This window comes from Alexandromys fortis, unplaced genomic scaffold, assembly GCF_014885135.2.
Source record: "Alexandromys fortis isolate MF-2015 unplaced genomic scaffold, M_Fortis_MF-2015_v1.1 scaffold_346, whole genome shotgun sequence".
Classification (NCBI taxonomy): domain Eukaryota; kingdom Metazoa; phylum Chordata; class Mammalia; order Rodentia; family Cricetidae; genus Alexandromys; species Alexandromys fortis.
Genome location: NW_026068225.1, coordinates 126,054 through 148,541, shown reverse-complemented (window position 1 = coordinate 148,541; position 22,488 = coordinate 126,054). Strand labels below are relative to the sequence as shown.

The following is a 22,488-nucleotide window of genomic DNA, read 5'->3' as shown; positions in this document are numbered from 1 at the left end:
CTGTATATAATTTAAACATTTATTAAAGCTTTATTACAAAGAACTTGCAAGTAAGCATCACACACCAAAATGAACAAGTTAATTTTTTAAAGATTTAAACTTTGTTTCTCCTTATGTGTATCTATCTGCATTTGAGTATGCACGTTGCTGTCCGGTGCGGGAGCTGGGAACGATTAACTGCTGAACTATCTCTATAGTCCCTAATCTGTAAAATTTGGTGAACTGCTGCAAGCCTTTGTTTTTCAAGAAGCTCAGATATGTGTTGTGTATGATACTTTCTCCTGAAAGGAATTTAGTAATTTAAGGAGTAGATAGTCTTTTATGTCACTAGAGGGAGCTTCAACAAAGAAGTAGAATAGCCAACTGGTAGCAGTGCAGGCTTAAACTGTCATTCAAATTTTCTAAGAAAAACTTGTTTTCAGGGCCAAATGTATCACACAGATATAAAGTTATTTCAAGATTTAGTATTTGGAGTCACAACATTTACACCTGGAAAGATTTTTCTGATAACTCTGAGGCCTAGGAAATTTTCTACTCAACTACAATGCCTTTTGTTCCGATGAAAACACGAGGATTGGCATAAACTTATTTAAAATATTTTGGTACAAAAGATTTAGATTCTAAGCCAGGCGGTGGTGGCACACGCCTTTAATCCCAGCACTCAGGAGGCAGAGGCAGACGGATCTCTGGGAGTTCGAGGCCAGCCTGGTCTACAAGAGCTAGTTCCAGGACAGGAACCAAAAGCTACAGAGAAACCCTGTCTCGAAAATTAAAAAAAATAAAATAAAAAATAAAAAAAAAGAGAGAGAGAGGTTTAGATTCTAAAATTCAATGCTTTTTTTTTTTGGTGGAAAGGATGTCTTTTTTTTTTTGCCTATGTAAATGCCTTCCTGAAGTATATTGTGAGTTCCCCATGACTCTTCTCATTCCCTGTATTTGATATGCATAGTAGTATATCCTTAAATATCTAATCATGTGTATGATGATTTATAGAACTTAATGGTATGCTAAACTTTGTCACTGGGTTTGGTCTGTTTGTTTTGTTTTTGAGACAGAGTCTCAGAACTATATAGTTCTGGCTGTCCTGGAACTCACTATGAGACCTCAATCAAACTCACAGAGATTAACTTGCCTCTCTGCCTCCCAAATTGTCAATGGCTTTTAAAATTGATCTGATGTGGCTCAACTGGTAGTGCTTTCCTCACATGCAGAAAAGTCCTGGAGTCAATCCTTAGCACCTCATAAACCAGGTATGATGGCATGTGCCTGTAATTCCAGCATGCAGGAGGGAAAAGGGTAAGAGGATCAGGAGTTTAAGGTCATATATATATAGTGAATATATATAGTGAATCTGAGACAGCTTGAGATATACAAGATTCTGTTTTTTTTTTAAAAAAATAATTTTAGTTTTGATTTCTACCATAATTGTGGGGATTTAGGAAACTTCCATAAATGTGGAGTATTTCTGTAGTACAGACTACACAGTGAATCACTGTGATATTTAGGCTATTTCTAAGTTGCTTTTATAGACATGGTGACATCCCTCTACCGGTCCCACTTGTAAGCATGTGTTAAATACCTGGAAGTGCAACTGCTACAGTTACAGGGCTGTATGCACGTCAGCTTTATTTTCCAGAGCTTCCCAGAAAACATCCTCCCTAGCAACACACAAAAGTCTGCATTTCCAAGTCCATGACCACCACTAGTCAGACACTGTTTGTGGCAAGCTGAGGAGGTTAAAAGAAAAAAAAAGCAACTATCTAAACCTGCATTTCCCTAATTATTAGTAAGATTAAACATTTTTTTCTGGTTTAAAAAAAGATTTTATAGAAGCATTTTAATATTACAGGAAAATGACAGACAGTTCAGAGAATTCTTATCACACCACACTTTGTCTCATTATCATGCTGTGTTGGTAGAATTACTGACATTGATATGCCAAAGTTAAGACTCATCATCATTACAGCTAAAAATCCTGATTTTACTCAAAATGCCTCACTTTCGCCTAACAGCCTTCCTGTGTTCCAAAATCTCATCCAGGATACCTAATACATTATTTTTTTTTATAAGATTCCAGAAGTTTTTACTATTTTCCAGTACTGCCTATGTTTTGATGATTTTCAGTTTTATATCTCTGGTATCCATGTTATATACTGACTTTTGACAGGATCTTGTTTTTCTCATAAAGAGATTGGGGTTAGATATTTTTGGTATTAGGTCCATAGAGGAAAAAAATGCCACGTTCATCACATCATGCCAAAGATCTACTATCAGTATGACTTATCTGTTCACATTAATCTAGTTCACCTGGCTAAGACAGCATTTGCTAGGTTCCTCCAACATTAATATTTGTATATGACAGGGCCTGGAAAGATGGCTCAGTGGTAAAGAGCACTGACTCTTCCAGAGCATATCGGGTTCCATTCCCAGCACCCACCTTGAAGCTAACAACTGTCCGTATCTCCAAGATATGACACCCTCACACAGAGATACATGCAGGCAAAACACCAATACAAATAAAATAAAAATAAATTCAAAAATATTTGTATATGGCTTAAGTTATTCATCAAAACCACTCTTTAATCATAGCAATGAACACATCTGCTACTTATACTTAAATGAACAACTGAAAAAGCCACAGATTATACATATATTTTCAGAACTGTAATAAAGTTCAAAGATGTAATCTGAGAAGGAGCATCAAGATGGCTCAAAGGATGAAGGTGCTTGCCACTGAACCTGAAGTTCAACTTCCTGGACCCACATGGTGGAAGGAGGAAGCCAATCCTTTGTTTGTGACTGTAGCTACAAATATTCTCTATTCTGCTGGTCTCCCTGGACTGGTTTCTCTTCTCTCACCTGGTCCCACTCATTGGCTCCTACAGCTGTTTATGAAATAATTACATACGCTTTGGCCTATTAGCTCAAGCTTCTTATTTATTAAACCTTATATCTCAAATTAACCAATTTCTACTATTTTTCATATTACCACTAGGGTCATGGTTTGTGTTTTTCATATTACCACGAGGGTCATGGTTTGTTATCTCTTGCTTCTTGGATGACAACATGGTATCTCCCTGACTCTGCCTTCTTTTTCCCTGCATTCAGTTTCAGTTTAGTTTTTCTGCCTAGCTATATTCTGCCTTGTATCTTCATATACAAAAATCAGCAATGAACAAAAACACAATTAAAAAGAGTGTAATCAAAAAAAAAAAAAAAACACCACTGTCTGTTTCCATCAGTTGCTGATCAAGGTTCTATGGTGATATTTAAGATATTCATCAGTCTGACTACCAGGGCAAGGCCAGTTTGGGCACCTTCTGCTCTACTGCTAAAGGTCTTAATTGGGGTGGGTAATCCTTGTGGATTTCTGGGGATTTCTCTAGTGTCAGGTTTTAGCTCCCAAATGGCTCCCTCAATCAAAATATCTCTTTCCTTGTTCTCATCTCTGTCCTTCCTCCACCTCGACTATCCCGTTCCCTCAAGTTCTCTTTCCTATTCCCCTTCTTCCCTCATCTTCCTCTTCCGCCCTCCCTACTCCCATGCTCCCAATTTTGTCAGGTGATCTTGTCTATTTCCCCCTTTCTAGGTGCATCTATGTATGTTTTTCTTAGGGTTCTCGCCTTGTTACTTAGACCCACTGCGGAGCACTAGGTTGAGCTCCAAAAGTCCAGTTGAAGAGTGGGAGGAGTGAGTTCCAGGGCAGGCCCTAAAGCTACACAGAGGAACCTGTCTTGAAAAACCAAAAATGAATAAATAAATAAATAAATAGACATATAGATAAATAAGTAGTAAATAAGTCTTTGAAAATAAGACTTTTAAAAAAAAGAAGAAAAAATAAAAATCAGGTTTGAGATAGTGACTTTAAATTCCCTAAATGAAATTAAATCACAGGCAGAAGAAAAGTAAAATTATGGGCCAGGCGGCGGTGGCGCACGCCTTTAATCCCAGCACTCGGGAGGCAGAGGCAGGCGGATCTCTGTGAGTTCGAGACCAGCCTGGTCTACAGAGCTAGTTCCAGGACAGGCTCCAAAGCCACAGAGAAACCCTGTCTCGAAAAACCAAAAAAAAAAAAAAAAAAAAAGTAAAATTATGAACACCTAAGCAAAGCTATCCTTGTGTTATTTTTCTATTTCAATTTTATCTGCATAGAGTCTTTGATTCTTTTTTATACTCTGTTACAGTTCAGTACATGACTATTTATTTTGCTCAAACCCTTCTAGCTTTTGCCACTGGAAGCTCTTTCAACTAGCTCTGGTATGCCCTTGACATGGTCCTATCACTTTGTTTGAATACTTGCACAAAATACTCCAGGATTGTTTGAGTACATGCTGTCCTAGCCTTAGAACTGACCATTTCTCCCAAGAGTTATGGTTCCTTTTATTGGAGAGTTGTTTAGAAACCAGTATCTAAACATGAAATATGTACATTGCTATTGGAACTGTGGTGCCCTTAAGATTATCTTGGCTGCCAGGCAGTGATGGCGCATGCCTTTAATCCCAGCACTTGAGAGGCAGAGGTAGGTGGATCTCTCAAAATTTGAGGACAGCCTGGTCTACAGAATGAGTTCCAGGACAGGCTCTAGACCTACACACAAAAAAATATCGTCTCAAAAAACCTAAGAAAAGAAAAAAAATTTGGCTAATAGAGCAAGAAAATACACAAATAATCAATGTATATACATATCTATAAATATTTCTGTATGCAACATCTGTATCTACATTGAAGTAAACACACCCAAACATAGACACATATAATTAAAAATAGTCAATTAAAGACAATAATCAGTACTAAGTTACTATCTTACCTGAGCACCCACTAGCTGCAGTAATGCTGAGTTCACAGGAAGGAGCTCAATGTCTGTATTGATAGTGGTCTGGTCAAATGGGCAAGCCTTACGGTGGAGTTTATTCAGGCACATTTTGCAGACAGTATGGCCACAGCCCAAACTGATGGGCTTTCGAATTGTTTCGTCGAAAGTCTGAGTGCAAATTGGGCAGGAAAGGAAATCCGTCCATTGTGGAGCTTGTACAGGCATTGCTTCTGGAGTTACAATTCACTAATACACACACACACACACACACACACACACACACACACACACACACACAATCTAAAGCAAAGATTCCACTGGAATCAAAATCTTGGAAAAAAGTTTATCTTTTTTTTTTTTTAAATATCTTCTGTAGATACAGTCAGCACATAGTGTGAAATATAACCTGAAAAACAGAGAAAGGAAAGAAATTAGAATGATCTGCCGCTCATTTTTTTTTAATTTCAATTAAACTGTTGAAAAGAAATCATTAAGTCCAATTTTGACTCTACCACCTTCATATCACTTTAATATCACAGTAATCTCTTTTTTACATTTTTATAAAAGCAAAGCTATGGTAAATAATCAATTCCATCTTCCATATATAGTATATATAAAACAAACTTGAAAATAAAAAAAAAATCACACACTGAATTTAACCAGATCCAAATTCAATACATTTTCTAAATCAGTTATTTGCATATGTTCAAACTGTTCTCATAAACAAAAAATAGTAAACTGTAAAACTGCCTACATTTTAACTTCTATAACATATCATAAATACTTAAAATAAAACTCAGCTATAAATAATACCTAACAGGTTTGTGTTAAGTTATTAACACTTACTATGAGACATCATGTGGATATTAAAATAGAACTTGTAGGCCGGGCAGTGGTGGCGCATGCCTTTAATCCCAGCACTTAGGAGGCAGAGGCAGGCAGGTGTCTGTGAGTTCGAGGCCAGCCTAGTCTAGGAGAACTAGTTCTAGGACAGGAACCAAAAGCTACAGAGAAACCCTGTCTCGAAAATCAAAAAAAAAAAAACAATAAAAATAAAATAAAATAAAATAGAACTTGTATTACAGAGTCAACTGCTAAATAAAACATGTTTGCAGCATATTCTAAATAAGTATTGGGGATAGATAGGATGGAAATACATTGTGTAAGTATGTAAAATTGCCAAATAATACATTTTAAAGATACCCTTTCTAAATCATTTATAGCTAGAAATCTTCCTTCCCAGTAAAATAAAACACGTGGGCTTGGCTTGGTGGCTAACATCATTAATCTCAGCACTGGAAAGGTAGGTAGATCTCTAGGTCTGACGCCAGCCAGAGGCCAGCCAGGACTGGCCTTTTTTTTTTTTTAAAGAAGCATATTTATTGTGGCTCTTTTGTTCTTTGCTAAGTCTGGTGCTAAGGATTACAGTGACAAGTAAGCTAAGTCACAAGTCTATTATGTCTCCTTCTGCTACATTATATAAACAATAATCACAGTTAAACTGATAGTTGCAAATTGTTGTACATTTATGAATGGATGATACAGTACAGGGAGATAAAAGCACATATATACAATGGAACTGTACCAAATTTGGACAGGTATGTGTGGGGTATTGTGCACTAAAGTAACGATATTTATAATGAAAGTTAAAATATATGGTAAAAAATAATTCCTAGTATTCTAGGTAAAGTAAAAGGCATAACCATAGCTTTCTGAGCCTAGATAGATTATAAAATAAGTGAAAGGCCAACAAAACAAAACAAAAAAATAACAAAATATAGCAGACAACAAGAAAAGCTAAAAGAGGACACAAGGGCTAGTGAGATGGTTCAGTGAGTACAGGTACTTGCCACCAAGATTTGATATCCTGAGTTCAATCCCTGGAACCCATGTGGTGGAAGGAGAGAATTTATACAAGTTGTTCTCTTGCCTCCACATTGCGTCATGGCACACACTCTACATGTAAAAAAAAGATAGGGTTGCAGAGACCACTGAGAGCACTTGCTGTTCTTCCAGACAATCTGCACCCACATAGTGGCTCACAACCGGCTGTAATTCTAGATCCAGGGAATGCAACATCCTCTTCTGGTCCCCACCAGCACCCCCCTCCCTCCCACTACATACCATAAATGAAGGCAAAACACCCATACATATAAAAATAATTTTTCTTAATTTAAAGAAAGTGATCACAAAAGAATTAGCAGAGCTCAACGTAAGACCTTCTAACTCATTATGGTATGTGCTCATTTGAAGGAGTGGAATCTCATGCACTTTTATTTTCAAGCCAAATGATTGGTTTGACAAAGGTGCTAAAAATATAATTGGAGAAAGGACAGCCTTTTCAATAAATGGTACTGAGAAAATTGGACATCCATATGAAGAATGAAAATAGAACCCTCTTTCTCATCAGTTATAAGAACCAAATAAAAACATATTATGGGCTTATATGAGATCTGACACTGCTACAAGAAAGCATAAAGGAAACATCAGGACATTGCAATGAGTTGGGGTTTTGTTGTTATTATTGTTTAAGGTTACCCTTAGAAGCTCAGGAAACAAAAATAAGAATAGAAATTGGATTACATCAATTAAAAAGCTTTGAGGGTGTGCCTGGAGAGATGGCTCAGTAGTTAAGAGAACTAGCTCTACCAGAGGACCTGAGTTTGATTCTCAGCACACAAGCAGGCCAGCTTACAGCAACCTCTAACTCCAGTTTCAGAGACTTGACACCTCTTCTGGCCTCTGTGGGCAGCTCCACACACATGCTCATACACATACACATAAGTAAATGGAGAAAGAGGGTAGATGGTGCTTGTTGATCATCAGCCTAGCTTCATGTTCAACAAGAAACCCTAACTCAAAGGAATTAGGCAGCAAGTGATATAAATAGAGCAGGCTACCGTAAGTTCTCCTGTGGTCTCAAAGCTCAAATGCACATGTACCTGTACTCATAAACCATATTCATTCATATTTTTCTCTCTCCCTAATTAACTTAAAAATCAATTTTTAAAAACCTGTAAGTCGCAAGGCGGTGGTGGCACCATGCTTTTTTTTAATCCCAGCACTCAGGAGGCAGAGGCAGGTGGTTCTCTGTGAGTTTGAGGCCAGCCTGGTCTACAAGAGCTAGTTCCAGGACAGGCTCTAAAGCCACAGAGAAACCCTGTCTCGAAAAACCAAAAATCAAAAACAACAACAAAACAAAACAAAAAAAAAAACCTATAAGTCACTCTTAGGTAATCTATTGCGAGAACGATAAACTACAAAGCAAAGATTCTCAAAGTTTGAATTAACTGTAGAAAATGATCTAAAAATTCCTACTTTTTCATTCTTTAAGTTTCTTTTTCCAACTTCACTTTTTAAATATTCAAAGTTTATCAAATACGGTTATTCACATCATCTCTAACATATATACAACACATATATGCACATATGCACCACACACATACATACACGCACCATACAGGATATATGGTTTGGTTTAATGAATGCAATAAACATTCTTCTACTTGGGCTAAGAGCAAACACATGAAATAAAATTATTAAAATACTAACATCCAGATTCTTGGACAAAGAGGTGAATCATCTCCCAAACAGCACAATTCCATCATGATATTCAGAATAGAGTATAATTTAAAATTTAGGACTCATTTCAGGAGTTCTTGTTTAATATATTTTGAGTCATTGTTGATTTATACTGTATATGCTATCTAATTGTTTCTTAATAGCCATCTTGGCTGTTGGATCCCTGATTCAGAGAAAGATTAAATTTAAAATTTATCAAATACCCATTTTAAACTAGTTTTTCTTCTTAGGAAACATTATAGCTATTTATAGATGATAACCTCCTGGTGTTGGGCAAGGGGCTGACATGGGGCCTGACAATGTAGCCCTTGCTGGCCTGGAACCCATTAAGTACCCATTTGTGTTGAATAACCTCTCAAAAAAAGGCCCCAAAGTACAAAATCAATGGTGCAAAGGAGGTATCAGGGTATGAAGCACACAGAGAGACTATGTACTATGTTCTATCCCCAGAGTAGCACTACCTATGATTTAAGGCATCTGCTGGAGGGTCTTGAAAATTACAGTTACTACCCAATTTAAAATTTTAAAAGGTTACATACAGAGAGGTGCTCAAAGTAAATGGCAGGGCTATGATTCAGGGAAGCCAAACTCCTAAGTTGCTACCTTTAAACCTATAATTTGTGTTATCTTACAGATGGAAGTTAATAGTGGTTAACATTAGCAAACGGGAAATCTAAAACCAGATTAACGCACAGCTCTATAAACTAAAGTCACTAATTCTACACTTAGTGAACTTTATTTTCTGTAAATTATACATCAGTAAACCTACTAAAATCATTAAAAGTCTTTTTTATAGCTTTGTTTCTCAAAAGTTTATTTTAATTTTCAAATGTCCACTGGTCAGATTTTTCTGTGAGCACAGCAATAGCCTTACTAAACAGCTAAATTACACCATATTACCATCTCTTGCCATAAAACTACAGGTTAATTTTATACTTCCTTAATTTAGAGAAAATTAGAAACTAAAATTCATCATTACCTGCTGTGAGTTCTTCTCCTGATGTAAGTATACCTGTTTATAGATGATAAACACTTGATGATAGTGGACAGTATTTTCAGCCCAGGGCTAATTAATTAAGTCTTGAGTTAGGACTTAAACACAGGTTTTAGTTTACTTTAGGCTTAGAGGCCAGCCTGATCTACAAGGCTACAGCAAAACTCTGTTGAAAGAAAGAAAGGAAGAGAAAGAAAGAAAGAAAGAAAGAAAGAAAGAAAGAAAGAAAGAAAGAAAGGAAGGAAGAAAGAAAGGAAGAAAGAAAGGAAGAAAGGAAGAAGGAATTCTTAGATCACTTCTAATTCTACCCCACATGGCAACTGTGGTGATTTGAAAGAAAACAACTCTCAAAGAGAGTGGCACTATTAGGAGGTGTAACCTTATTGGAGTAGGTATGGTCTTGTTGGAGGAAGTGTTTGTGGAGATAGGCTTTGAGGTCTCATATATGCTCACGATATCACCCAGAGTCTCAGACCACTTCCTGTTGCCTACAATATATAGGACTCTCAACTACTTCTCCAGCACCATGTCTGCCTGCACACCACCATGTCCCACTATGATGATAATGGACTGAACTCTGAAGTGTAAACAAGCCACACCAATTAAATGTTTTCAAGAGTTGTCATGTTTTGGGAACCTGTTACCCATGCTGGATTAAATTGCTCAGCCTTAATACAGGGGGAAGAGTTCAGGCCTACCTTACTTTGATGTGCCATGCATTGTTCAAGCCATGAAAACAAACACTTAGGAAATCAGTATGGCGGTTTCTCAGAAAACTGGGAATCAACCTACCTCAGGATCCAGCAATACTACTCTTGGGCATATACCCAAAAGATGCTCAATCATACTACAAAGGCGTTCAACTATGCTCACAGCAGCATTATTTGTAATAGCCAGAACCTGGAAACAACCTAAATGCCCCTCAACCAAAGAATAAAGAAAATATGGCACTTTTACACATTAGAGTACTACTCATCGGTAAAAAAAGTGACATCTTGAATTTTGCATGCAAATGATTGGAATTAGAAAACACTATCCTGAATGAGGAAACCCAGGCCCAAAAAGATGAAAATATGGTATGTACTCACTCAAAAATGGATACTAGCTATAAACAAAGGATACTGAGCCTATAGTTCATGATCCTAGAATAGGTAAGTAATAAGGTGGACCCTAAGAAAAACATATAGATCCACCTGGAAAGTGAAAACAGACAAGATCACCTGACAAAACTGGGAGTATGGGGGTGGGGGGAGAAGGAAGGGTGGAAGGGGGAGTGTAGGGGATAAGGGGAGGGGTGAGAACTCAAGGGAACACGATAGTCAAGAATGAGGAAGGACATAGATGAAAGCAAGAAAAAGAAATATCTTGATTCAGGGAGCCATTATAGGATTAGCAAGAAACCTGGCTCTAGAGAAATTCCCAGGAATCTACATGGATGACCCCAGCTAAGGCCCTAAGCAACAGAGGAGAGAGGGCCCAATCTGGCCTTGCTCTGTAGTCAGACTGATGAATATCTTAAATGTCACCACGGAACTTTCATCCAGCCACTGATGGAAACTGAGGCAGAGACCCACATCGGAACACTGGACTGAGCTCCCAATGTCCAGTTCAAGAGTGGAAGGAATGAGAATATGAGCAAAGAGGTCAAGACCATGATGGGGTCACCCACTGAAACAGTCTACCTGAGCTAATGAGAGCTTACCAACTCCAGCCAGACTGGGAAGGAAAAGGCATAGGACCAAACTAGTACCTCTGAAAGGGGTTGACAGTTGCATGGCTGGGGCAGACTGAGGGGCTACTGGTGGTAGCACCAGGATTTATCCCTACTGCATATTCTGGCTTTTTGGGAACCTACTCTCTTTGAATGATAGCTTGCTCAGCCTACAAATAGTAGGGAGGGCCTTGGACCTTCCCCAAAGCCATGTGCCTTACCCTCTGAGGATTGGATGGGGGTGGGGTGGGAAGATAGGTAAAGGGAATGGGAGGGTTTTTAAGAACCACTATTCTTGACCTTAACCTAATTTATCACTTCTCTGGAACATTTCTATAGCAACCAGCATGAAGGGACCACATCAGAGAAGAGAAAATTTGTAACTGTGCTGAAAACTGAACCTAAGTAAGAAATAACACAAAGAAAATTAAAGGCTTATTATTACACTTAAGTGATGTAATTCCCAGTGGAGCATCAGTAACGTACAGAGGAAATTATAGTTTAAGCCTTGAAGATTAGAAGTTTCTAGTAATGACACCCTTTTTGAGGAAAGACACAATTCTGACTGTAAAAATATCTCTCCATAAAATATATGGGTTGAATTCTAACCGTATAGCACACAATACACTAGATATAATTTCATATGCTAATGTTTCTATAAATGTACAACTACCCAAGACATACATTAAGTAAAAAGGTATTGAGTTAGAGGGTAAAAAGCCTGACAAATAGAACTTGATATTATATAATAAAATTCCTTTTTCGATGCGGGTCTCTGCCTCTGTTTCCATCAGTTGCTGGATGAAGGTTCTATGGTGACATTTAAAATATTCATCAGGGTGGTGGTGGCCCACGCCTTTAATCCCAGCACTCGGGAGGCAGAGGCAGGCGGATCTCTGTGAGTTCGAGACCAGCCTGGTCTATAAGAGCTAGTTCCAGGACAGGAACCAAAAGCTATGGAGAAACCCTATCTCGAAAAATCCAAAAAACAAACAAACAAACAAAAACAAAATGGAGGAATAAAATATTCATCAGTCTGACTACAGGGCAAATGAAGATTGGGTCCCCTCTCCCTATTGCTTAGGGTCTTAGTTGAAGTCCTGGGAATTTCTCTAGAGCCAGGTTTCTGCTAACCCTATAATGGCTCCCTCAATCAAGAATCTCTTTCCTTGCTCTCATCTCTGTCCTTCCTCCATCTCGACTATCCCATTCCCTCAAGGTCTCCTCAACCTTCCCTTTCTTCCCTCCTCTTCCCCTTCCACCCTCCTTTCTCCTCTCACCCCCATGTTCCCAATTTTGTCAGGCTCTACCCTGTCCCCCAGAGCTGTCCTATTGTGGTTCTACCCCTCCACAGCTTTCCTATTGCGGCTCTAAGTATATCCTGGCTTCCCCATAAGTCAGGCTATCCCAATACCACTACTGTATTCCCCTACAGGATTAGCCTGGAAATTGCTAACTAAATCAGTGATTCTCAACCTGTGGGTTGTAATCCCTTTGGGATGGAGAGACCCTTTCACAGGGGTGAAATATCATATATTTTTACATTATGACTTCATAACAGTAGCAAAATTACAGTTACGAAGTAGCAAAGAAAAGGATTCTATAGCTAGGAGTTACTACAATGTGGAGAACTATACTGAAGAGTCTCAGGATTAGCAAGATTGGGAACCACTGTCCTAAGTAAACTAGGCTGGTCTTAAACTTATGGAGATCTCCTTGCCTCTGCCTCCAGAGGCTTACTTTTAAGGAGGAACACAATTTTAAGGAGGAACACTGGCACACAATTATGCCAGTGAATTACCCCAGTGAGACACCAATGAGACATGGAGGGAATTGAACATAATGAAAGAAAGGTAAAAAGCCACATGGTAAATGTAGATTTATAGAAGAAGCAGGTTAATTTAAGTTCTAAGAGTTAGTGGGACAAGCCTAAGCTAAGGTCAAACTTTCATAATTAATAATAAGTCTCTGTTATTTGCAAGCAGGCAACCCAAAGAAAAAGCCGACTGCAAAAGGTAAAGATCATAGCCATAAGAATGCCTTTTGTAGCTACACTTAAAATTTGAATTCTATAAGCCTTTGAATGAAGGGCGAAACTCCTCACTCTTTTGGTAATGAAGAGCCCAGTCATTGAGTGGGTCTTCCATCAAAGAAGGATCCACTTTGGGAGAAAGGAATGCCATGAAAAGGTTTAAGTAGTAAATTCCCACAGAAAAGGTCACATCACAATGTACAACCCCGTAACAGGTAAACTCTAATCATGAAGACTCAGGCCTAGTATCATAACACTTAGTTATGAAAAGGGTAGGCCAGGATTGATAAATCTGTCTAGCTATGTGAAAAAACAGTAAACCACTGAGGGTTTCCCATGGACACAGTCTCCTACAGTGTCCCATTCAGACACCTGTAACTCTGCTGCAGAGCTGCAGTCTCTCACATGGTTCAGGAGGATGGCAGGTAGGGCAGCTGCCAGAGCTCGGCTCAGAATCCAGGAACCTGTACAGGCACTTCCATTCTGCCCTGCAGCACCACCTCCAGCTGCCAAGATCAACTGATTTATTTTTAAGTGTAAGAGTGTTTTGCCTGTATGTACCTACATGCACCATGTGTATACCTGGCACACATAGAGGCCAACTACAGTTACAGATGTTTGTTGAGTCTCCTTGTGAATGCTGGGAGTTGAACCTGGGTATTCTAGAAGTTTTCTTAATTGCCGATAATGCTCTATCCTCAACCTTGTTTTCTGAGACAGAGTCTCACTCTGTAGTACATAATCAGTTCCAGAGTCAGCGCAATGGCTCACTGAGTTAAAAGCACCTACCCTCTCAAGTTTGACAACCTGAGTTTAGTCCCTGAAACCCACACGAAAGGAGAGAACCAACTACTCCAACTTGTCCTATGACCTCCACATATGCACCATGATATTCATGCAAATATACATGCCAAATGGAAAAAAATATAATGGGGAAAATAGGTGTGTGAGGGAGGTGGGAAGAACAGTGAGTTACTCCTCATGGCACACACCTGTAATAAAAGTACTCAGGAGGCTGAGATGAGAGAATTGTGTAATCTAAGCCAGCCTGGGCTACATGCTGACAACTGATCACAAAACAAAACAAAAAAGTATTACAGAGGAACTGAGAACATTTTCTCTAAAATAAAGAAAAAGACAGGATTGTCCACTCTCCCTTTTTTTTTAATGTGATATAGTGCACCAAGTTTTAGCTATAGCAATTAGACAACAGCAAGACATAAAATGGATAACAAGAAAGGGAAGAAGTCAAACTTCTACTGGTCTAGTAGACAGGGTCTACTGGAAACCTGTCAGACTAACAAACACAGTAAAGTTGCAATATACAAAATCAGTGAAAAAAAGAAAAGTAGCCTTCTCTAATAAGCAGTATACTCTTAGGAAAAGAAGTCAGGAACAATATTGCATTCAAAAGAACTCCAATAGCCGGGCGGTGGTGGCGCACGCCTTTAATCCCAACACTCGGGAGGCAGAGGCAGGCGGATCTCTGGGAGTTCGAGACCAGCCTGGTCTACAAGAGCTAGTTCCAGGACAGGCTCCAAAAGCTACAGAGAAGCCCTGTCTCGAAAAAACAAACAAACAAACAAAAAAAAAAAAACAAAAGAAAACAAAAAAAACCTCCAATAAAAAGAAAAAAGTATTTGAAAATACATCTAAGCAAAAAATGAAAGACCCTGTAACAAACTTCAAGATACTAAGAAAGGAAATCATACAAGATACTAGACAACAAAGTCATTCCACTCTGGCAGAATTAATATTGTAGAAACGGCTATACTACCAAAATCAATTTACATTTAATGTAAAACCCATCAAAATTCTGATATATTTTACAAGCTTAGCCAAAAAAAAAAATACAAGCATACATATGGAACCACAAAAAGACTATGTGTCTTAGTTAGGGCTTTACTGATGTGAAGAGACACCATTACCACAGCAAATCTTATAAAGAAAAACATTTAATTGGGGCTGGCTTACAGGTTCAGAGGTTTAGCCCATTATTGCCATGGCAGGAAGCATGGCAGTGTGCAGGCAGACATGGTGCTGGAGAAGGAACTAAGAGTTTTATATCTTGATCTGTAGGCAACAGGAAAAAGAATGAGTAGGCCTAGTTTGAGCATCTGAGCCCTCCAAGATCACCCCCACAGTGATACTTTTTTTTTTAAAGACTTATTTATTTACTTATTATGTATACAACATTCCTTCCATGTGTGCCTGCATGCCAGAAGAGGGCACCAGATCTCATTATAGATGGCTGTGAGCCACCATGTGGTTGCTGGGAACTGAACTCAGGACCTCTGGAAGAGCAGCCAGTGCTCTTAAACGCTGAGCCATCTCTCCAGCCCCAGTGATACACTTTCTAAAAACCAGACCACACCTACTGCAACATTACCACACCTCCTAATAGTGCCACTCCCGATGGGTCAAGCATTCAAATTCCTATTAAACCAACACACCAAGAACAGCCAAAGAAGGAACAAGAACACTGCTAGAGGCATTACAACACTCAACCTCAAATTATACTACAGGAATGTAGTCATAAAGACAGTCTGGTAACTGGTGCAAAAACAGGAAGATCAATGGAATACAACTACAAAGCTATGCCCACTTAAGTTTTGAAAATGAAGCAAGACTAGCCTTGAACTCTCATGTATGCCTCTGCTTCTGGAGTGATGGGACTAAAGGCATGCTCCACTATGACTGGCTCAAAGCAGCAGCCACTGGCTACGTATGGCTATTAATCCTCTGAAATATGCTGGTGCAACTGAGGAACTAAATTTTAAATTTTATTTAACTGACATTAAATTGATGCAAGCAAAAATATTACTCAGTAGTAAATGAATGAGCTATCCAGCTATGAAAAGACCTGAAGGAACCTTACATACCATGTGAAAGGAAAAGGCAGTCTAAAACGCTTCATACCACCTGGCATTCAGAGAAAGGAAAACTATGGAGCCAGTAAAAGGAGCAATCGTTGCCTGGGGCTTAAGAGGAATGGGAAAGAAATAAGTGCAACATGTACATAGATACATGTTATACACAGAGGTTATGTAGCATTATGCACAGCACTCGGGGAGCAGAGGCTGATGGATCTCTGTGAGTTCGAGGCCAGCCTGCTCTACAGAGAGAGTTCCAAGACAGGATCCAAAGCTACACAGAGAAACCCTGTCTTGGAAGAAAGAAAGGAAGGAAGGAAGGAAGGAAGGAAGGAAGGAAGGAAGGAAGGAAGGAAGGAAGGAAGGAAGGAAGGAAGGAAGGAAAAAAGGAAGGAAGGGAGCCAAAAGAAAAAAAAAGGAGCTTGTTTAAAGAAAAGAGCATTAGATAGTTTTCACTTGAAAGTCTATGCTCTAACAGCTTTCTCTTATGTTGGGGATGTGGCTCAACTGGCAGCATGTTTGCCTAGTATGCGTTAGGCCTGAGATTCCAGACCTAGCATAAAACTAGGTGTGGTAGAAACACCTGGAATCCCAGCACTTGGGAGATTGAGGCAAAAGAATCAGATGGAGGTAAGGAAGATGAGAAGTTGGCTACACAGCGGATTTTTTTTGTTTTCATTTTTCGAGACAGGGTTTCTATATGAAACAGTCCTGCCTGTCCTGGAATTTACTCTGTAGACCAGGTTGGCCTAGAACTCAGAAATCCACCTGCCTCTGCCTCCCTAGTGCCTAGATAAAAGGCGTGCACCACCACCGCCTGGCTAATTTTGAGGCCAGCCTAGACTACATAAGACTATCTCATACAAAGCAAAACAAAATAACACAAAACCCACTAATATTTTCTACTCTACTATATACTTCTATAACTTTTTTTATTATTCTTATTACAAAAATACTTTAAAATTTCCACAGTGAACTTATTGTCAGGAATATATGGCATACTATTTAATGACACTCTCAAAAGTCTACAAGTATTAGGCAGGTAGATGCTGCTCTAGGATAACATAGGTGGTGGGATTTTTTTGTTATTGTTGGGGGAAATTTTTTTAAATAATTAATTTATGTTTATTTTATGTGCATTGATGTTTTGCCTGCATGTATGTCTGTATGAGGGTGTCAGATCCCCTGGAACTGGAGATACAGACAATTGTGAGCTGACGTGTGGGTACTGGGAATTGAACCCGGGTCCTCTGAAAGAGCAGCCAGTGCTCTTGACCTCTGAGCCATCTCTCCAGCCCCCTGGGTGGGGTACAGAGGGGCAATTTCTTTTACTAATCTCCTTGTTAAATACCTTACCTATAGCTCTTCTACTCTCACACTTAATTTACAACTTTTATTCTGCTTTACAACTACACAAAAGGTAGTCAAGCTTTGCATAATTATGAGTAAGGCATTAAGTCTTTTGGTCTGAACTGGCCTGGAACTCTCTATATACCTTAGACAGACTGCAAACTTCTCATCCTTCTGACTCAGCCCCTCCAGTGCTGAGATTATAGGAATATACAACCAGGTCTAGCTCCTTTGTTCAGATTTCAAGATTCCTGTATTCATTAAGAAATATTGAAGAGAGGGCTAGCAGGATGGATCCACACTTAAGAGCCTTGTTGGTCTTTCCAGATAACCTGAGTTTGGTTCCCAGCTCCAAAATTGGGTGGTTCACATCAATTCACAACTCCAACTCTAGGGAACCTGACACCCTCTTTCTGAACTCTGTGGGCACCTGCATTAACCTGAGCTTGGTTCCCAGCTCCAAAATTGGGTGGTTCACATCAATTCACAACTCCAACTCTAGGGAACCTGACACCTTCTTTCTGAACTCTGTGGGCACCTGCATTTTACAGGTACACACACACACACACACACACACACCCCACACACACAAAGGGGAGGGACAGAGAGACAGAGACAGAGACTTACTTTAAAAATAAATCTTTAGCTGGGCAGTGGCAGTGCACTCCTTTAATCCCAGGACTCGGGAGGCAGAGGCAGGCGGATCTCTGTGAATTCAAGTCCAGCCTGGTCTACAAGAGCTAATTCCAGGACAGGCTCCAAAACTACAGAGAAACCCTGCCTCAAATTTATATATATAAATCTATCTTTAGGGGGCTGGAGAGATGGCTCAGAAGTTAAGAGCATTGGCTGCTCTTCCAGAGGTCTTGAGTTCAAGTCCCGGGAACCACATGTTGGCTCACAACCATCTATAATAAGATCTGGTGCCCTCTTCTAGCATGCAGGCAGAACACTATACATAATATTTTAAAAAATAAATATTTAAAAAAGACAGACAGACAAGGAACTTAAGGAAATGACTCAAGCCAGTAAGTGCTAGCCATGTAAGCATGAGAACCTGAATTCAGATCCCTAGAACCTGAGGGCACAGGTTCATGTGCCTATAGCCACAGTGCTGGTGGCACTAATCTCATTGGCCAGACAGCCCAGCTATTAGATGAGCTTCAAATTCACTAACAGACCCTGTCTCAAAAATTAAAGGTGGACAGGCCTCAGAGATGATTGCTCAGTGGGTAAAGGCACTTGCCACCAAGTCTGACAACCTGAATTCAACCCCTGGGAACAAAAAAGTAGAAGAGAATCAACTTCTTCAAGGTGTCCTCTGACTTCCACATGCATGCTGTGGTATGCATACACCTCCCCCCTCCCCCCCAACACAAAGGTCATAGTGATACTGGGAAGATTCTCAACACCTTCCTCTGGCTTTCACTTGCAAACACACACTCACATTAATAGGCATATGCACACACACACAACATACACACAAAAGAAAATACTAAAGGGATAAAGGACACATAGGGTCTGCGGACTGAGAAATCTCATGCCTGAAAATATAAGAAATATCTTAAACTCTAAAGTAAAATAATTTCTTTATATAAATGTCTGATGAAACATTCTAACCTCCAAAGGTAATTCAAATCCAGCCTTGCCCAGGAGATACTGAACTAAATAAATCCTAGGAAGCACAATGATTTTCAAATCTACAAGAGTTCTGGTAAAGACAAATCTGAGAAGTCTTTCTGAACCCAACCCTGAAGAATACCTGACCCCTGAGCATAAATATAGTCAGTACCAAAGCTAAACCAGGTCAGAAAACCCTGCCAAGGAACATCCTGACCCGAGACAGTCACCAAACAGAGATCACTTAACAGTTTATTCACTATGTGGCAGACTGACCACTGATAGATACATGAAAAACAGACTAATCGGGCCCCACCAAATCCATACTAAGCCACTAAGGTCTTGAAGACTTTGCAAAATTCTAAATGCGCTATGGCATAATAAAGGAAAGAAAAACATTAGTGAAGAAGCTCAAGATGACCTAGCTTAACAATATTAACTATTATTAAAATTATTTTTAATTTTTCATAAAGTAATTCAAAGGTACAATTTAGTAATTATGTGACAAACTATAGCAATGCCAAAAATCTGTCTTGCTAAAATTGTGAATTTGTAGGTACTGGAGAGATGACTTAGAGATAAAGGGCACCTGTTGTTCTTGCAGAGAACCTGAGTTTGGTTCCCAGCACCCATATGGTGGCTCTCAGCCTTCTGGGAGATCTATCCTTTTCTGACTTCTGCCGGAACCAAAATGGTGTACACACATACACTCATACACATAAAATAAAAATTGAGATATAAAAAATATGAATGTCCATATTTTATAGCATTTGGACTTGCTTTAAAAAAGGATTTTTTTAAAGACTTTAAATGTATACCTTTTTGGTCATATAAGTGTTTGGCAGTATGCAAATAACAGAAAGTTAGGGGTCAAGTACACTATTATAAAATATAATTCATAGTAGGAAAAAGATATGTCAATATAAAAGATGCTTTTAGGTTTAATAATGATACATATGGTGGCTGTTGTAAAACGGCAAATTTGACCTAGATTTGAGGTCATTCTTGCCTATTAATTATGTGACCTTTTCGCTATTTACTTAGCTGCTTCTAACCCCAGATTCTGTTATTGTGAAATAAGGCTAACAATGCAACATAACTAGGAGTAAATAAATGGTTTTAATGAACATGCTCACAAAAACTACACACACACACACACACACAGAGTTTTGTTTGTTTTCTTGAGGGAGGCCTCATTCTAGTCCATATTTATCTGGAATTTACTCTGTAGCCCAGATTAGCCTCAAGTTTGCAGTGATCCTACTATCTCTGTCTCTACAATGCTAAAAGCAATGACCCACAGCTTTGGGGGTCTTTTTTGAGTTTCAATGTTTTGTGCTGGGGCTAGAACCTAAGCCCTCATGAATGCTAGGCAAGCACAGAGTCATACACCCCCAACCCTATAATTTTTTAAATGATATACAACAATATTCCCCTTTCCAATCTCTTCATAGGATTCAACAAAACTTTTAACTCTTATTACTAAGAAACTGTAAATCTAAAGGCTAGACATGGTGATACAAGCCTTTAATTCCAGTACTCAAGAGGCAGAAAAGCAACAATCACTAAGAGTTTGAAGCCAGCCTGGTCTACAAAGTCAACACTTACTAACATAATAAGACCCTGCTCCAAAATAAATTAATGAATTAATTCATTAATTTAGCCAGGCAGTGGTGGTTCACACCTATAATCACAGCACTCGGGAAGCAGAGGGAGGCAGATCTCTGTGAGTTCAAGAGCAGCCTACACAGCAATGTCTACGAAGCAATTTCCAGGACAGTCAACTGTTACACAGAGAAACCCTGTCTTAAAAAAAAAAAAAAAAAGAAAGAAAAATTTTAAACTATTCTTTTCTTTTTTTGAGAAAAGATCTCACCTTGTAGCCCAAAATAGTTTAAAACTTGAGACAACACTCCTGCCTTTGTGTCTTAAGTGCAGGGGTAATAGGCATGAGCCACCACACATAACTGTAATTTAATACTTAAACTATAGTTTCAAAGATTTATACAGGAAATGTTTAAATATTTGAGAAAATCTGAACTAAAGTAGTAAGACTGCACTGATACTGAAGATATAAAAACTAAGGAATCATATCGTAAAACAGTTTTGACAAAAAAAAAATCAAAACAATGCCCAAGGAAACATTTTAATGTTTAATAAAAATAAGGATGCTGACTCTTAAAAAAAAAATCAAAAAAAACAAAAGGATACTGAGTCTATCCACAAATGGTCAATATCCAATTTCAGATTTAAATTTTTCTTTTCTTTTTTTCCAGACAGGGTTTCTTAGTAGCTATGGAGCCAATCCTGGAACTCCCTCTGTAGTCCAGGCTGTCCTCAAATTCACAGAGATCTGCCTGCCTCTGCCTCCCAAGTGCTGGATTAGAGGTGCGCCACCACCACCTGGCTCCATGTAGTGATTTTTTTTATATTTATTTATTATGTATACAATATTCTGTCTGTGTGTATGTCTGCACGACAGAAGAGGGCACCAGACCCCATTACAGATGGTTGTGAGCCACATGTGGTTGCCGGGAATTGAACTCAGGACCTTTGGAAGAGCAGGCAATGCTCTTAACCACTGAGCCATCTCTCCAGCTCCTCCATGTAGTGATTTTTAAAAAGATTTTAGGCAGGTATTTTTGGTGGTATACTGTGCCTTTAATCCCAGCACTTGAGAGGCAGAGGCAGGAGGAGCTGTGAGTTCAAGGCCAGCCTGATCTATAAAACAAGTTCTAGAACAGCCAGGGCTGCACAGAGAAACTATCATTAAAAACAAACAAAAGAGTGTGTGGGGTTAATATGTGCATGTCTATATGCAGATAAATAACACACAGGGAAGCGCTCACCTGCCACTCTCTAGCATTCTGCCTTATTCCTTTGAGACAGGATTTCTTACCAAACCTGGAGCTAGGCTGGTGACCAATAAATAAACCCCACTCACTGATCCTCCTGTCCTGCCCCCACCACAATGAGAGGTTAGAGGCATGCTTAACACACACCATTTTTTACAGGAGTGCTGAGGATTTGAACTTATGTCCTCACAACCACACAGCAAGCACTCTTAAACACTGAGCCATCTCTCCATGATTCCCTAATTGAAGACTTTAGTCTTTAGAAAGACTGTTGTCTTTAGAAAGACTGTAGCAAATGAGATTAGTAAATCCTTGATGAAACAATGTATTTTTTTCTAACTTAAAACCTACAAACTTGGGCTGGAGAAGTGGGTCAGTGGTTAAGAGCACTGGCTGCTCTTCCAGAGGTCCTAAGTTCAATTCCCATCAACCACATGGTGGCTCACAACCATCTCTGGTGCCCTCTTCTGGCCTGCAGACATACACGCTGACAGAATATTGTACACATAATAAATAAATATTAAAAAAAAACCAAAAACCTACAAACTCACAAGTTAGTATTATGTATTTCTTATAATATGTTTAGGGCCACAAATTAATATAAGTATCATTATAATACAAATGATATTCCATCTGTTTCTAACAAAATTCAATATGA

General features: G+C 38.9%; 1 protein-coding gene across 1 annotated transcript in view; it reads right to left on the bottom strand.

The window, feature by feature from the left end:
- Rc3h1 (ring finger and CCCH-type domains 1) overlaps nt 1-22,488 on the bottom strand; it is an 81,534-nt gene that overhangs the window by 55,798 nt on the left and 3,248 nt on the right. Inside the window, exon 2 of the mRNA XM_050130656.1 lies at nt 4,808-5,219. Within this exon, the coding sequence (XP_049986613.1) occupies nt 4,808-5,038 (231 nt within the window). The 5' untranslated portion in view covers nt 5,039-5,219. The remainder of the gene's footprint in view (nt 1-4,807; nt 5,220-22,488) is intronic.